The 18,221-nt window shown below is 35.6% G+C and overlaps 4 protein-coding genes across 6 annotated transcripts in view; 1 reads left to right on the top strand and 3 right to left on the bottom strand.

The window, feature by feature from the left end:
• LOC142226005 (putative ATP-dependent RNA helicase DDX43) overlaps positions 1-18,221 on the bottom strand; it is a 247,474-nt gene that overhangs the window by 105,996 nt on the left and 123,257 nt on the right. The window lies entirely within an intron of this gene.
• LOC142226008 (putative ATP-dependent RNA helicase DDX43) overlaps positions 1,356-18,221 on the top strand; it is a 505,423-nt gene continuing 488,557 nt past the window's right edge. Inside the window, exons 1-3 of one of the 2 annotated variants that reach the window (XR_012719562.1) lie at positions 1,356-1,460; positions 1,517-1,642; positions 1,734-1,927. The gene's annotated coding sequence lies outside the window, so the exon portion shown is untranslated. Of the gene's footprint in view, positions 1,461-1,516; positions 1,643-1,733; positions 1,928-18,221 lie in introns of those variants that run through there. The other variant, XM_075295867.1, reaches the window with a different exon arrangement.
• Positions 11,057-13,555, bottom strand: LOC142226006 (putative ATP-dependent RNA helicase DDX43). The gene is made up of 3 exons (XM_075295865.1): positions 13,271-13,555; positions 13,066-13,179; positions 11,057-12,983 (listed from the first exon to the last, which is right to left on the bottom strand). The coding sequence occupies exons 1-3, from the start codon at positions 13,317-13,319 to the stop codon at positions 12,676-12,678; spliced, it is 471 nt and encodes a 156-aa protein (XP_075151980.1). The 5' UTR covers positions 13,320-13,555; the 3' UTR covers positions 11,057-12,675.
• Positions 15,665-16,748, bottom strand: LOC142223706 (uncharacterized). Its single transcript, XM_075293560.1, has 2 exons — positions 16,410-16,748; positions 15,665-16,318 (listed from the first exon to the last, which is right to left on the bottom strand). Exons 1-2 carry the CDS (start codon positions 16,456-16,458, stop codon positions 16,167-16,169), a joined length of 201 nt encoding a protein of 66 aa, XP_075149675.1. The 5' UTR covers positions 16,459-16,748; the 3' UTR covers positions 15,665-16,166.

Raw genomic sequence — 18,221 nt, 5'->3', positions numbered from 1 at the left:
ACATCAAAGTGGAAGTCATTACCTACATTTTGATGTACGCCATGTGCTCCAACAGTGTTTTTGAACGAGGCTATCCCTGATTCCAAGTTTTCCACTGGGGGTGGGGGCAGAATATAGATTCTACCATGGAAGCCAGGAACGAACATCGTTCAAAATTCCGCTAATGGGACATCAAAGTGGAGGTCAATACCTACATTTTGATGTATGCCATGAGTTCCAACAGTGTTTTTGGACGAAGATATCCCTGATTCCAAGTTTTCCACTGGGGGGCAGAACATAGATTCTACCATGGAAGGCAGGAACGGACTTCGTTCAAAATTCCGCTAATGGTACATGAAAGTGGAGGTCATTACCTACATTTTGATGTATGTCATGTGTTCCAACAGTGTTTTTGAACGAAGATATCTCTGATTCCAAGTTTTCCACTGCCCGGGTAGAACATAAATTTTACCATGGAAGCCAGGAACGCACTTCGTTCAAAATTTCGCTAATGGGACATCAAAGTGGAGGTCATTACCTACATTTTGATGTATGTCATGAGTTCCAACAGTGTTTTTGAACGAAGATATCCCTGATTCCAAGTTTTCCACTGGGGGCAGAACATAAATTTTATCATGGAAGCCAGGAACGGTCTTCGTTCACAATTCCGCTAATGGGATATCAAAGTGGAGGTCATTACCCACATTTTGATGTATGTCATGTGTTCCAACAGTGTTTTTGAACGAAGATATCTCTGATTCCAAGTTTTCCACTGGGTTGGGCAGAACATAAATTTTATCATGGAAGGCAGGAACAGACTTCGTTCAAAATTTCGCTAATGGGACATCAAAGTGGAGGTCATTACCTACATTTTGATGTATGTCATGAGTTCCAACAGTGTTTTTGAACGAAGATATCCCTGATTCCAAGTTTTCCACTGGGGGGCAGAACATAGATTCTACCATGGAAGGCAGGAACGGACTTCGTTCAAAATTCCGCTAATGGGACATCAAAGTGGAGGTCATTAGCTACATTTTGATGTATGTCATGTGTTCCAACAGTGTTTTTTAACGAAGATATCCCTGATTCTAAGTTTTCCACTGGGGGGGGGCAGAACATAGATTCTACCATAGAAGTCAGAAACGGACTCCGTTCAAAATTCTGCTTACGGCACATCAAAGTGGAAGTCATTACCTACATTTTGATGTACGCCATGTGCTCCAAGAGTGTTTTTGGACGAAGATATCCCGGTTTCCATTTTTGACACCTTTAGATCACATTGAGAATGTTTCTTAATGTGAAGGTTCAATTATTATCAATAAAAATGCATTCATGAAGAAAACTTGGTAACAATGAAATTCGAAAGTTGTGGCAACTCCGGTGGATTGGTTTGTTGTCGTTCATAATTTAGAATAATAAAATAATTTTATTTATTATTTTATTAAAAATGAAGATCTCACGGTACAGCACAAACAGAAATGGTAAACATATTAGTGTTTTTATTGTTCGCTATGTTGTACATCAAAATATTCCACAGCCATAGCGTTTTGGCGCCAATACGTGAATTGGCATGCAAATTGAGAAAGGAGGGAACAACAGAATTCATTCAGGAATATGATTTATGGAGAAGGCAATCGCCGTGAACAAATTGGATGTGTTGGAGGTAGTATGGAAATTATTATCTGCACTCCTGATCGTTTAAATTGTATAAGCGAATGTTATTGACACAGCCACTATTACTTATCCATTTTTAGATGAAGCTCATCGTATTTTGGATATGGGTTTTGACCCTCAGATTCGGAAGATGGTTAGGTTAGGTTAGGTTAAAGTGGCAGCCCGTTTAAGATTCAGGCTCACTTAGACTATTCAGTCCATTGTGATACCACATTAACTAAAAGTACCTATCTTGATTATTTTTCTTTGTTGAACCAACCAGATTGTTCCAAAAACATTAGCAGACTGCTTAAGTTAACGTTTTCCAGATCCGCCAGTAATCTGAAGCTATATGCTCCTAAAAGTTGCTTGCGCTTTACACAAAATGCAGGACACTCACACAAGTGGTGTTTAATTGATTCTTTTTCCTCCGCATCATGACAGCTCATACAATAGTCATTATACTTCGCGCCAATAGTTTTTGCAAAATCTCCTATCAGGCAGCGACCCGTTATAGCAGATATCAGGAGTGATATCTGACGTCTCGAGAACATTAGCATATCTAGTGTGCGGTTTAAGTTGAAATGGGGCCATATTTGCTTGGTGTCGTTACAACCCTTGCAATTCTCCCATCGAACATTTGCCATCATAACAGCCTTCTCACGCAGCATGAGCTTGCAGGTAGCTAGTGGCATACCAACAAATTCTAGTTCCCCTGGAATATGTAAGGTAGTTCCTAGCCTTGCCAACTCATCGGCTTCGCAGTTCCCCGGTATGTTCCTATGGCCAGGCACCCATATTAGGTGAATATTGTACTGCTCAGCCATCTCATTGAGAGATTTGCGACAATCGATGGCCGTTTTCGAGTTGAGGAACACAGAGTCCAAGGATTTTATTGCAGGTTGACTGTCTGAGTATATATTAATGCCCACATTTTTTGGAACATTACTTCTCAGCCAATTCGCCACCTCTCTTATTGCTAATATTTCAGCCTGAAAAACACTACAGTGATTAGGTAATCTTTTCGCTATTTGAAGTTCCAAATCATTAGAATATACTCCGAAACCCACTTGTCCATCCAATTTGGAGCCATCAGTGTAGAAATCTATATATTCTTTATTCCCCGGGGTCTGTGTGCACCACGCCTCACTGTTGGGGATTAGAGTCTCAAACTTTTTGTCGAAAAGTGGACTCGCCAAGGTGTAATCCACTACGTTAGGCACATCTGACATTGTTTTGAGGACAGAACTGTGACCGTAACCTTTTTCCGACCACAGCGATAGTTCGCGCAACCGCACAGCCGTTGTTGCAGCTGACTGTTTGGCCAAAATGTCTAAAGGCAATAGATGCAGCATGACATTAAGGGAATTTGTTCCTGTCTTGCTGAATGCGCCTGAAATACACATACACGCCATACGCTGAACTTTATCTAAACCAGTCGGTTTCTGAAGTGCCGGCCACCAGACTACAACACCATATAGCATTATAGGTCTAACCACTGCCGTGTATAGCCAATGCACAATTTTTGGTTTTAAGGTGGAATTACATACCATGCGGTCATGCGTGCGTACGTTATATGCTTTTGTCAAAAAAAGTTAAAATGTTATAACTACAATTGTTTGAGTTACACGACAAAAGTAACGTATGCATATGACGCATAAAGTTGACGAACTTTTAACTTTTCAATGCGTCGGGTGCGTTGACAACATTAAACAACATGTAAACAAATCAAGAAACGAAAAACAATTTAAAATATTGACGAGAAATTATTGATTGAATTTAAAATACATAAAGTTCTATACTTTAAAAAGTGTGTGGAATACAAAAACATAACAAAAAGCGCAGAGGCAAGGAATGTAATCAGTAAATTCATTGGTATTCCGACGCATACTGTGTAACTCAATTGAAGAGTCGTATTCGTCAACGCATTCGAATACAACGTACGCATGCATGATCGCATGTTATGTAATTCCACCTTTACACATAAAATGATTTGGTCTGCAACAACAACGACTACGCACATATAAAGGGTGATTTGTTAAGAGCTTGATAACTTTTTTAAAAAAAAAAAACGCATAAAATTTGCAAAATCTCATCGGTTCTTTATTTGAAACGTTAGATTGGTCCATGACATTTACTTTTTGAAGATAATTTCATTTAAATGTTGACCGCGGCTGCGTCTTAGGTGGTCCATTCGGAAAGTCCAATTTTGGGCAACTTTTTCGAGCATTTCGGCCGGAATAGCCCGAATTTCTTCGGAAATGTTGTCTTCCAAAGCTGGAATAGTTGCTGGCTTATTTCTGTTGACTTTAGACTTGACGTAGCCCCACAAAAAATAGTCTAAAGGCGTCAAATCGCATGATCTTGGTGGCCAACTTACCGGTCCATTTCTTGAGATGAATTGTTCTCCGAAGTTTTCCCTCAAAATGGCCATAGAATCGCGAGCTGTGTGACATGTAGCGCCATCTTGTTGAAACCACATGTCAACCAAGTTCAGTTCTTCCATTTTTGGCAACAAAAAGTTTGTTAGCATCGAACGATAGCGATCGCCATTCACCGTAACGTTGCGTCCAACAGCATCTTTGAAAAAATACGGTCCAATGATTCCACCAGCGTACAAACCACACCAAACAGTGCATTTTTCGGGATGCATGGGCAGTTCTTGAACGGCTTCTGGTTGCTCTTCACTCCAAATGCGGCAATTTTGCTTATTTACGTAGCCATTCAACCAGAAATGAGCCTCATCGTAAAGCGCGAAACACATTTCGAACCGAACACTGATTTTGGTAATAAAATTCAATGATTTGCAAGCGTTGCTCGTTAGTAAGTCTATTCATGATGAAATGTCAAAGCATACTGAGCATCTTTCTCTTTGACACCATGTCTGAAATCCCACGTGATCTGTCAAATACTAATGCATGAAAATCCTAACCTCAAAAGAATCACCCTTTAGAAGTCGATAGCAAATAGCAATAGTAATTTTGACGAAAATGACTAAAGACTAACGGCAGTAAAGAGAATTGTGTTGTAGTTGTTAGGGAATGAATATGCGTAAGTCGTTTGAGTTTGCTGTTTAGTCGTGTGTTTTGTTTGCAACAAGCAGTGCAGAAAATGATCATAATGGCACCAAGGCTAAACAAAAGTGTAATATTAGAGAAGTTTAATATTTGTGAAGACAATGAAAATGCAAAATGTAAAATATGCGGCAGTGAACTAAAAAAAATAGGCTTTTTAACTTAAAATCGCATTTAATTAAAATGCATGACATGACAATAAGTGATCAGGAAAACACGAGTTCCAGTGGTACAGTTAAAAAAAAATCAGAAAACAAACTGTTAAAATTGAGATAAGCAAAAAGCAACTATTTCGGAGTTACATCGGCCTAGTAACCGAAGACAGTGTACCATTTAATGTTTTAAATTCAGACAATATGAGAAACATTATAGACCCAATTTGCCGTGGCTTGGGTGAAAAATTTAATAAAAGTTTTCGCTTAAACAGCAGCAACTGCAAAAAAGTTTTAAAATCAGTCGTAATTGACATAAAAAATAGTATAAAAACGGAGCTTAATCAAAGACTAATATCATTAAAAATTGATAGTGCCACGAGATTGTCACGTAACATATTTGGAATAAGTGCACAATTTATAAAAAACAAAACAATCACTTCGACAATTTTGGGTATGATGGAACTAAAAGGCACTGCATCAAGTTCTTCCCGTAATCTGGCGACTGAAATTATAAATGTGTTGAGCAAATACAACGTAAGTTTAAATCAAGTTGTATCAATAACATCTGATAATGGCGCAAATATGATTAAGACAACAAAGATTTTGTCGCACTTTGCGTTGAATGACGACGGTGAGGATGATGAATCAAATGAAGTTTACCTTAAAAACATTGAACTTTCCGAGGACTTCCATGACCTGAAAATAGGTGATATACAAATTTGTCGTTGTGCAGCGCATACAGCTCAACTATGTGCTCTAGATGTTACAAAAGACATAAACATAAAGAGCTTCATAATTAACTGTAGAAACTTTGTGAAATATGTAAAAAAAAATTCTAATGGATACCGCGAGATTTTTGAAGTAAAGAAGTTAAGTTTGCCGCAACTTGACTGTCCTACTCGTTGGGGATCAACTTATAATATGATATGTAGCATTTATAAAGCCAAAGAGGTTTTAGAGCATGTCGACTCCATTACAAACAAATCTCATGATGAAAATTTTGAACTGAGTAATGATTTTTGGGATTTTGTAAGCAGTTATTGTGCCGTATTTGAGCCACTTCAAAAAACTATAATCAAGTTTCAAGAGGAGCAATTGCACTATGGCAATTTTTATGCACAATGGTTAAAGTGTAAAATAATGACTATGAAAATTGTTGAAAACAATGCTGAAAATAAAGCTTCTTTTATACAAAAAATCGGAAATAAACTTATAAGTTGTATTGCACTCAGAACAACCAAGCTCTTAAAAAATGAAAGTTTAAATGCCTGTTTATTCTTGGATCCACGGTTTGCTTACACTCTCACTACGGAACAAAAACAAGAAGCAATAAATTACTTAAAAAGACTTTATGATAGAGTAAAATCAATTGGTGTCTTAGTACCCGAAAAAACAAATGCTAGTAATGCCAACAGCTGTGAAGCATTTGATGTTTTGGAAGACGAGGATGCATACCTCAATGAATACCTGTCGAATAATTATAAGTGTCAAAATAATGACGCCATGGACGCATATTCCAAAATTGAAAACTTTAAATTACCATATCAACGGGTTGAAACAAATGTACTAGACTTTTGGTATGGAAAGCAGTTCACATATCCAGAATTATTTGCCCTTGCTAACGTTTGCTTTGGAATTCCACCCACTCAGGTAACCGAAAATTTGTATCAAAGTATTATCAAACGATTCGTTTTCTTATTGAGCCTTAACATCGTAATTTTAGGTTACAATCGAGCGTGCTTTCTCTTCTTTGAAGTTGATTTTATCGGACAATCGAAATCGTCTCAATCACGAAACCTTAGAAAACGTTCTTATGGTCAAACTTAATCCTTCCTATCTCGACAGCGCTATTGATCACTTGCCTCTGTTTGAAGACATAGATTCGGATAACAATGACGACTAAAAAAAAATTTGTAGATAAAATTCTTCAATTTACTTTATTTATTATTTTTATTTACTAATTTAACAAAAAATTAACAAACAAATTGTTGGCTGAATATAAATACAAATAAATCACTGAATTAAATGATAACTATGATTTGACTACATTTTGCATTAATAACAAAACAAAAACAAGTAAGTAAAGTAGAAAGTCGGGCGGGGCCGACTATATCATACCCAAACCACCTCTTCTGAACTAGTAAACATAAGCATTTGAGGGGTAACATTGCAATAGGTTTGGTAGATAAACCGCAGTTCCATATTTAAGAAGAGTTAAGGGGTATATGTTTATGGGTCCTTTGTCTCAATCTGAACAGAAATGTTTGATATTAGGAGCTACAGTCAGTAGTGTAAAATTTTCCGTTTATCCTACAAGGACAAAACCGTCCCCTACTTTCCCCTACATTCCCAAAAAATGTTCTCTACAACAGTTTTTTTTTTTTTTTTAAATTTTAACAAACTTTACAAAACAAACATGGTTTTATGTACTTTATTACCTTAAAACAAATAAAATGCGGGGAGAATTCTACCAAAAATTGTAATTAATCTGTTTGGTAGATCAGCTTATATACCAATAAAATTTTGAAAAATTTCTATCATTTTTTTTTTGAGAAATTGTTCTATAAAAATAAAATTTTGGGAAAAATCCATATAAAATATTTTTTTTTTCTATAGAAAAAATATTTTTAAAAAAATGTTCTATAGAAATAAAAATTTGAAAAAGAATTTTTTGGACAAAAAGTTTTGCCAGAATTTTTTATAGAAATAAAATTTTGACAAAATTTTGTGAAGATATAAAATTTTAACAAAATTTTCTACAGAAATAAAATGTTTGCAAAATTTTCTATAGAAATATTTGTTTGGTATAGATTAGCTTCAATGTTTTGTAGATTTTTTTGGCACGGCTTCTCAATTCCTGCTCTAGGGCCACAAATATGTAAAAATTATAAAAAATTGTGTTGAGTGAAAAATCCCTAAATTGCGTCCCTACGTCCCGACAAGACGTTCAATATTGGAAAAAACCGACATGTAAGGAATTTCTCCTACTTCTGGTAACACGGGCTATGCCACCAATATTAAGACCATTATTAAAAAAGACTAAATCTCACAATTAATGTGAGTAATAAATCCTAATTTGTAAAAATCGTGCAATATTATTATATAAGACCTATAAATAAGTAGAAATATGATCTACTAGTACACCAAAATTTGAAATAGAGTAACATTGGTTAATAAATGAGAGTATTAAGTCCAATTTTGGTAAAATCGAGCAATGCATATATATAAAAGCTATGTCTAAATTTGAATCAATTTGGATAATATTCTGCAGGTTTAGTTGATACCACAGCAGTTTACCTTGTGCAATATATTAATAAGATTAGTTAAGAAATGTGACCTCTATGGCCAAACATAGTAATTATTAGGGCCAATTTTTCAAAATCGGGCGAAACATATATATGGGAGCTATATCTAAATCTGAACCGATTGCGATGAAATTTTGCACATACCATTAGTACTATAGAGGACTAGATTTAGCCAAATTTGAATATGATCGGTTAATAAATAAGGGTTCTCTGGCCAAATTTGGGAAAATCGGTCTATACATATATATGGGAGCTATATCTATATCTGATTCGATTTCGATGATTTTTTGCACATATAGTTAGTGCTATAGAATATTATATTCAGCCAACTTTGAGTAACATCGGTTGATAAATAAGGGCTTTATAGCCAAATTTAGAAAAATCGGGCGGTACATATATATGAGAGCTATATCTAAATCGGAACCGATCACGATGATTTTTTGCACATAGTGCTAGTATTATGAAAGATTATAATAAACCAAATTTGAGTAAAATTGGTTGATTAATAAGGGTTATATGGCCAAATTTGTCGAAATCGGGCGATACATATATATGGGAGCTATATCTAAATCGGAACCGATCACGATGATTTTTTGCACATATTGCTAGTATTATGAAAGATTATAATAAACCAAATTTGAGTAAGATTGGTTGATAAATAAGGGTTATATGGCCAAATTTGTCGAAATCGGGCGATACATATATATGGGAGCTATATCTAAATTTGATCTAATTTCTTCCAAATTCAATAGCGTTCCTTGTGCCAAAAAAACACCCTTTGCCAAATTTCATCAAAATCGGTTAATAATTGCGACCGGAATCCTGTGAACAACAAATACATGGACAGACGGACGGACACCAAGGGCTAGATCGACTCGGGAGGTGATTCTGAGTCGATCGGTATATATTTTATGGGGTCTAAAACCAATATTTCTGGTAGGCACATTTTTGGCCGATCAAAGTTATTATACCCTGACCACTATGTGGTTTAGGGTATAACAACTCGAAGTGCGAACGAAATAAAAAAAATACTTTGTCTTAATAGTCAAAATATTTTTCCGTAGTCATTTTAGTCGTTTCTTTGACAGTTCATTTTGCTGTTAATAAATTTGCTGCTAACATTTCAGTCGTTAGTCGTTTTACTTCGTACGCTTGTGGCTGTTGACTATGCATATGTGTTTTCCGAAGTCGTTGTCTTTGCAAACGCAATCATTTTGTGCACATTCATTTCATTTCATTGTTTTTCTCGAATCATTCGTACAGTCGTAGTCACCAACGCATATTGGGATATCTTCGTCCAAAAACACTCTTGCAGCACATGGCGTACATCAAAATGTAGGTAATGACTTCCACTTTGATGTGCCGTAAGCAGAATTTTGAACGGAGTCCGTTTCTGACTTCTATGGTAGAATCTATGTTCTGCCCCCCAGTGGAAAACTTAGAATCAGGGATATCTTCGTTAAAAAACACTGTTGGAACACATGACATACATCAAAATTTAGGTAATGACCTCCACTTTGATGTCCCATTAGCGGAATTTTGAACGAAGTCCGTTCCTGCCTTCCATGGTAGAATCTATGTTCTGCCCCCCAGTGGAAAACTTGGAATCAGGGATATCTTCGTTCAAAAACACTGTTGGAACTCATGACATACATCAAAATGTAGGTAATGACCAACACTTTGATGTCCCATTAGCGAAATTTTGAACGAAGTCCGTTCCTGCCTTCCATGATAAAATTTATGTTCTGCCCAACCCTGTGGAAAACTTGGAATCAGATATATCTTCGTTCAAAAACACTGTTAGAACACATGACATACATCAAAATGTGGGTAATGACCTCCACTTTGATGTCCCATTAGCGGAATTGTGAACGAAGTCCGTTCCTGGCTTCCATGGTAGAATCTATGTTCTGCCCCCCAGTGGAAAACTTGGAATCAGGGATATGTTCGTTCAAAAACACTGTTGGAACTCATAACATACATCAAAATGTAGGTAATGACCTCCACTTTGATGTCCCATTAGCGAAATTTTGAACGAAGTCCGTTCCTGGCTTCCATGGTAAAATGTATGTTCTACCCGCCCAGTGGAAAACTTGGAATCAGAGATATCTTCGTTCAAAAACACTGTTGGAACACATGACATACATCAAAATGTGGGTAATGACCTCCACTTTGATGTCCCAATAGCGGAATTTTGAACGAAGTCCGTTCTTGGCTTCCATGGTAGAATATATGTTCTGTCCCCAATGGAAAACTTGGAATCAGGGATATCTTCGTCCAAACACACTGTTGGAACTCATGGCATACATCAAAATGTAGGTATTGACCTCCACTTTGATATCCCATTAGCGGAATTTTGAACGATGTCCGTTCCTGGCTTCCATGGTAGAATCTATATTCTCTATATATTGATAGAATCTATCTACTAACCCTTAGTGGAAAAAATGTAATCGCTATTGCAGATATTACATCTGGTGAAGAAAAAAATCTTATAGCAACTGTCTCACGTGCCCTGGCCATAGACGATATAACCCATGTCATCAATTTCCAATTGTGATTTCAACTATTTTTGTATTTGATTTTCAACTTATTACAAAAATCATGAATCCAATTACCAAATTGTAGCCGTCGTGAAATTAATTTTAAATATTTTTGGATGAAGATATCTCAGAATCCATTTTTTTCACTACATAGATGAAGGTGGGTAAAAAAACAATATGATTTTAACTTATAAATTCAATTCATTTATTATTATTAAAATATTTAAAAAATTTTTAATTTTGTTAAAATATATATTTGGTTTTAATCTGGAATGAAAAAACTCCAGATGTTTCTAAAGGGTGATTTGTTAAGAGCTTGATAACTTTTTTAAAAAAAAAAACGCATAAAATTTGCAAAATCTCATCGGTTCTTTATTTGAAACGTTAGATTGGTCCATGACATTTACTTTTTGAAGATAATTTCATTTAAATATTGACCGCGGCTGCGTCTTAGGTGGTCCATTCGGAAAGTCCAATTTTGGGCAACTTTTTCGAGCATTTCGGCCGGAATAGCCCGAATTTCTTCGGAAATGTTGTCTTCCAAAGCTGGAATAGTTGCTGGCTTATTTCTGTATACTTTAGACTTGACGTAGCCCCACAAAAAATAGTCTAAAGGCGTCAAATCGCATGATCTTGGTGGCCAACTTACCGATCCATTTCTTGAGATGAATTGTTCTCCGAAGATTTCCCTCAAAATGGCCATAGAATCGCGAGCTGTGTGGCATGTAGCGCCATCTTGTTGAAACCACATGTCAACCAAGTTCAGTTCTTAAATTTTTGGCAACAAAAAGTTTGTTAGCATCGAACGATAGCGATCGCCATTCACCGTAACGTTGCGTCCAACAGCATCTTTGAAAAAATACGGTCCAATGATTCCACCAGCGTACAAACCACACCAAACAGTGCATTTTTCGGGATGCATGGGCAGTTCTTGAACGGCTTCTGGTTGCTCTTCACTCCAAATGCGGCAATTTTGCTTATTTACGTAGCCATTCAACCAGAAATGAGCCTCATCGCTGAACAAAATTTGTCGATAAAAAAGCGGATTTTCTGCCAACTTTTCTAGGGCCCATTCACTGAAAATTCGACGTTGTGGCAGATCGTAAGTCTATTCATGATGAAATGTCAAAGCATACTGAGCATCTTTCTCTTTGACACCATGTCTGAAATCCCACGTGATCTGTCAAATACTAATGCATGAAAATCCTAACCTCAAAAGAATCACCCTTTATTTGAGTTTTATTTAACCTTAACCTTTTATCAAAAAATTGGAAGACAAAATCTTTAAGTCAACAAACTATTAAAAATGTAATTAATCAATCAATTTTTTAATCAAATTTAACACAGTCAACTAAATATTTAATTGAATCAATTAAAAAATTGATTGAAATTTTCTTATGAAATCAATTAATTTTTTAATCAAGTATTTTTTTATGTCCAATTAAAAAAGTATATAAATTAAATTAAAAAAGTAACATATAGAAATTTTGTTTAGTTTTAATTCATAAACTCGAATGGAATGAGATTCTCTTTACATTTGTTTATACAAATCTAAAACTTTCATTTTAAGGTCTGTACTATGTTCGCTTTTCCCGTTGAAATTTTCGTGGTTACTTCATTCAAATAGTTTAATTTGAAGAAGATAATTAAATTTAATTGATGCTCATTTTATTTTTTTATCGAGATTTCGTCTAGCTTTAGCAGAATTATGTTTGTTTTCATTTACAATTTTGATTATTTTAGAAAAAGTAATCGAGAAAATAAAATAATTTTCAACTCGAACATAGTACCCACCTTTAACAGCAAAAATGTTACTACATACATATTTTAATAAAAAATCACCTTTAACGTTACTAATGAATATGTAATAGATTTTTATGGAATCAATAAAAATGTTTGTGCTAATTCATAGGTCGTTTGGAAGATTTTCCATGTTATTTACTACCACTACGACCGCCATAACTAACGCCTACTCTACCACATTGCGTTCGATTAATTTTATGTGCTTCTTCAGCACAGCGTTCTTTGGTTTTAGCAAAAGGTTCAGCCATGGTCGGGAGTCAGATGGTATATCCTGACCAGCTTCTTCAGGTATAGGAATTAATTCCGATGCTATGCCCCAATCGGATCGAGTTCTATAACTAAATATAGCACTTTTACTGTATTCTTCGATATTTCGGAACTGGAAATTGATGACATGGGTTATATCTACTGTGACCAGGTCACATGAGGCGATATCAGTTGCTATAAGATTGTTTACTTCCCCAGAGATAATATCTGCAATAGCGAAATAGAATTTTTCATTCTTTTCAACAATTTCGATTGTTTGCTCGACCAAATCCAATGATACATCACGCACCGGTATGGGATTGTTCAAATAACCGTCGGTAAAATGTCGGACTCCTAGCACTTGTCATTACGGGTTGTTTATCGGGCCGTATATCCAATGATATCTTCCGAATCCGAGCTTCATCTAAAAATGGATAAGTAATAGTGGCTGTGTCAATAACATTCGTTTGTACAATTTAAACGATCAGGAGTGCAGATAATAATTTCCATACTACCTCCAACACATCCAATTTGTTCACGGCGATTGCCTTCTCCATAAATCATATTCCTGAATGAATTCTGTTGTTCCCTTCTTTCTCAGTTTGCATGCCAATTCACGTATTGGCGCCAAAACGCTATGGCTGTGGAATATTTTGATGTACAACATAGCGAACAATAAAAACACTAATATGTTTACCATTTCTGTTTGTGCTGTACCGTGAGATCTTCATTTTTAATAAAATAATAAATAAAATTATTTTATTATTCTAAATTTTGAACGACAACAAACCAATCCACCGGAGTTGCCACAACTTTCGAATTTCATTGTTACCGCGTTTTCTTCATGAATGCATTTTTATTGAAAATAATTGAACCTTCACATTAAGAAACATTCTCAATGTGATCTAAAGGTGTCAAAAATGGAAACCGGGATATCTTCGTCCAAAAACACTCTTGGAGCACATGGCGTTCATCAAAATGTAGGTAATGACTTCCACTTTGATGTGCCGTAAGCAGAATTTTGAACGGAGTCCGTTTCTGACTTCTGTGGTAGAATCTATGTTCTGCCCAACCCAGTGGAAAACTTGGAATCAGAGATATCTTCGTTCAAAAACACTGTTGGAACACATGACATACATAAAAATGTGGGTAATGACCTCCACTTTGATGTCCCATTAGCGGAATTGTGAACGAAGTCCGTTCCTGGCTTCCATGGTAGAATCTATGTTCTGCCCAACCCAGTGGAAAACTTGGAATCAGGGATATCTTCGTTCAAAAACACTGTTGGAACTCATGACATACATCAAAATGTAGGTAATGACCTCCACTTTGATGTCCCATTAGCGAAATTTTGAACGAGGTCCGTTCCTGGCTTCCATGGTAAAATGTATGTTCTACCCGCCCAGTGGAAAACTTGGAATCAGAGATATCTTCGTTCAAAAACACTGTTGGAACACATGACATACATCAAAATGTGGGTAATGACCTCCACTTTGATGTCCCAATAGCGGAATTTTGAACGAAGTCCGTTCTTGGCTTCCATGGTAGAATCTATGTTCTGTCCCCAATGGAAAACTTGGAATCAGGGATATCTTCGTCCAAAAACACTGTTGGAACTCATGGCATACATCAAAATGTGGGTAATGACCTCCACTTTGATGTCCCATTAGCGGAATTTTGAACGAAGTCCGTTCTTGGCTTCCATGGTAGAATCTATATTCTGCCCCCCCAGTGGAAAACTTGGAATCAGGGATATCCTCGTTCAAAAACACTGTTGGAGCACATGGCGTACATCAAAATGTAGGTAATGACTTCCACTTTGATGTCCCATAACCAGAATTTTGAACGAAGATCCTTCCTAGCTTCCATGATAGAATCTATCTACTAACCCTTAGTGGAAAAAATGTAATCGCTATTGCAGATATTACATCTGATGAAGAAAAAAATCTTATAGCAACTGCCTCACGTGCCCTGGCCATAGACGATATAACCCATGTCATCAATTTCCAATTGTGATTTCAATTAGTTTTGTATTTGATTTTCAGCTTATTACAAAAATCATGAATCCAATTACCAAATTGTAGCCGTCGTGAAATTAATTTCAAATATTTTTGGATGAAGATATCTCAGAATCCATTTTTTTCACTACATAGATGAAGGTGGGTAAAAAAACAATATGATTTTAACTTATAAATTCAATTCATTTATTATTATTAAAATATTTTAAATATTTTTAATTTTATTAAAATATATATTTGGTTTTAATCTGGAATGAAAAAACTCCAGATGTTTTTATTTGAGTTTTATTTAACCTTAACCTTTTGTCAAAAAATTGGAAGAAAAAATCTTTAAGTCAACAAACTATTAAAAATGTAATTAATCAATCAATTTTTTAATCAAATTTAAAACACAGTCAATTAAATTTTTAATTGAATCAATTAAAAAATTAATTGAAATTTTCTTATGAAATCAATTAATTTTTTAATCAAGTATTTTTTTTATGTCCAATTAAAAAAGTATATAAATTAAATTAAAAAAGTAACATAAAGAAGTTTTGTTTAGTTTTAATTCATAAACTCGAATGGAAGGAGATTCTCTTTACATTTGTTTATACAAATCTAAAACTTTCATTTTAAGGTCTGTACTATGTTCGGTTTTCCCGTTGAAATTTTCGTGGTTACTTCATTAAAATAGTTTAATTTGAAGAAGATAATTAAATTTAATTGATGCGCATTTTATTTTTTATCGAGATTTCGTCAAGCTATAGCAGAATTATGTTTGTTTTCATTTACAATTTTGATTATTTTAGAAAAAGTAATCGAGAAAATAAAATGATTTTCAACTCGAACATAGTACACACCTTTAACAGCAAAAATGTTACTACATACATATTTTAATAAAAAATCACCTTTAACGTTACTAATGAATATGTAATAGATTTTTATGGAATCAATAAAAATGTTTGTGCTAATTCATAGGTCGTTTGGAAGATTTTCCATGTTATTTACTACCACTACGACCGCCATAACTAACGCCTACTCTACCACATTGCGTTCGATTATGTGCTTCTTCAGCACAGCGTTCTTTGGTTTTAGCAAAAGGTTCAGCCATGGTCGGGAGTCAGATGGTATATCCTGACCAGCTTCTTCAGGTATAGGAATTAATTCCGATGCTATGCCCCAATCGGACCGAGTCCTATAACTAAATATAGCACTGTTACTGTATTCTTCGATATTTCGGAACTGGAAATTGATGACATGGGTTACATCTTCTATGACCAGGTCACATGAGGCGATATTAGTTGCTATAAGATTGTTTACTTCACCAGAGATAATATATGCAATAGCGAAATAGAATTTTTCATTCTTTTCAACAATTTCGATTGTTTGCTCGACCAAATCCAATGATACATCACGCACCGGTATGGGATTGTTCAAATAACCGTCGGTAAAATGTCGGACTCCTAGCACTTGTCATTACGGGTTGTTTATCGGGCCGTATATCCAATGATATCTTCCGAATCTGAGGGTCAAAACCCATATCCAAAATACGATGAGCTTCATCTAAAAATGGATAAGTAATAGTGGCTGTGTCAATAACATTCGCTTATACAATTTAAACGATCAGGAGTGCAGATAATAATTTCCATACTACCTCCAACACATCCAATTTGTTCACGGCGATTGCCTTCTCCATAAATCATATTCCTGAATGAATTCTGTTGTTCCCTCCTTTCTCAATTTGCATGCCAATTCACGTATTGGCGCCAAAACGCTATGGCTGTGGAATATTTTGATGTACAACATAGCGAACAATAAAAACACTAATATGTTTACCATTTCTGTTTGTGCTGTACCGTGAGATCTTCATTTTTAATAAAATAATAAATAAAATTATTTTATTATTCTAAATTTTGCACGACAACAAACCAATTCACCGGAGTTGCCACAACTTTCGAATTTCATTGTTACCATGTTTTCTTCATAAATGCATTTTTATTGAAAATAATTGAACCTTCACATTAAGAAACATTCTCAATGTGATCTCAAGGTGTCAAAAATGGAAACCGGGATATCTTCGTCCAAAAACACTCTTGGAGCACATGGCGTACATCAAAATGTAGGTAATGACTTCCACTTTGATGTGCCGTAAGCTGAACTTTGAACGGAGTCCGTTTCTGACTTCTATGGTAGAATCTATTGTTACGTTTTTATATTTAGGCGTTTTTAATTACCCGACAATTAAAACACTGTTCTTTTAAATAACGACAATCTACAATTTATTTACTATGACTTCACACTTTACAATTCGTTCACACTGAAGTTATTCGTTTGACGCTTTAATTAAGACTGACCCGTTAGCAGCATGCGAGCGCTTTTATATATGACGGTGTGGCAATACGAGAACATTCTGGTAGCACTACAATATTCTGGCAACGCCAGAACATTCTTAGACAATGCTAGAAGGATCTACGACCATTAAGTTGTTCGTCTGGTGGCTGCCAAACACATACACACTCACATAGATATATGCTCGCATTACTACAACAACAATGACAATAGACAATGAGATGAAATGAGAAAGCAAAATAACAAAGCAAAGGGGTTGTTATTCTATGAGAGAGTAAGAACTAACATTTCGGTAAGCAAACAAAAGAACATAAAAGAAATTCAGGAAAATACTAGAAAATGAATAGATGATTCCAACAAGTGATAGCGAAATTTTATCGTTACAATTTTAAATTTTAAATTAACGGAAACTAATTTAAATAAACTTATATCTATAATTATCAAATTCGTAACACTGCCTCCCGCTTAAGCCTGTTCGTCCCGAACAGGCACAGAACCTGTTCCGTAAGGAGCCAATCGTTCCAGATGTACAACTTTCATCGTTGATCTAGGGCTGTCGTCCTTCTGAATCCGGTATACAACATCATTGATCTTCTTGATGACCTTGTATGGGCCTTCCCACTGTGTTTGCAGTTTAGGACACAATCCTTTCTTTCGTTGCGGGTTAAATAGCAGAACCAATTCTTCTTCTTGGAAGCCCTCAGTATTTACAGCACGATCGTATCTCGCCTTCATTCTGTTGCTGACCATTTTTATTTTGTTGCGCACTGATTCGTGAACTTCACCGAAAGTGTTTGGGATGTCGTTTCTGTTTTCTTCCATGGCGAGCTCATTAGGTTTAGCACCGAATATCAGATCACCAGGCAACTTCAACTCAGTTCCGAATAGAACATTGGCAGGTGTTCGAGAGGTGGAATCATGAATGGCAGATCTATACGACAGCAAAAACTTTGGTATATGCTCGTCCCAGTCCCTCTGGCCGTTGTCCACTACTTTTCGAAGATGTTCCTCCAGAGTGCGATTAAACCTTTCTACCATGCCATCGGATTGTGGATGTAATGGTGTAGTCCTCGTTTTCTTGATACCAAGGGATTCACACATCTCTTTGAATATGGCC

This window comes from Haematobia irritans, chromosome 2, assembly GCF_050003625.1.
Source record: "Haematobia irritans isolate KBUSLIRL chromosome 2, ASM5000362v1, whole genome shotgun sequence".
Lineage (NCBI taxonomy): Eukaryota > Metazoa > Arthropoda > Insecta > Diptera > Muscidae > Haematobia > Haematobia irritans.
This window is presented reverse-complemented; position numbering and strand designations above follow the sequence as displayed.

What these genes read in the sequence shown, in the direction of transcription:
- LOC142223706 (XM_075293560.1), bottom strand. Translation starts at nt 16,458, where the DNA reads ATGATTTATGGAGAAGGCAATCGCCGTGAACAAATTGGATGTGTTGGA. An exon ending in ACAAATTGGATGTGTTGGAG is followed by an intron (nt 16,319 to 16,409) that starts GTAGTATGGAAA and finishes ATCCATTTTTAG; the next exon opens with ATGAAGCTCATCGTATTTTG.
- LOC142226006 (XM_075295865.1), bottom strand. Translation starts at nt 13,319, where the DNA reads ATGATTTATGGAGAAGGCAATCGCCGTGAACAAATTGGATGTGTTGGA. An exon ending in ACAAATTGGATGTGTTGGAG is followed by an intron (nt 13,180 to 13,270) that starts GTAGTATGGAAA and finishes ATCCATTTTTAG; the next exon opens with ATGAAGCTCGGATTCGGAAG. An exon ending in ATTTGAACAATCCCATACCG is followed by an intron (nt 12,984 to 13,065) that starts GTGCGTGATGTA and finishes TCGCTATTGCAG; the next exon opens with ATATTATCTCTGGGGAAGTA.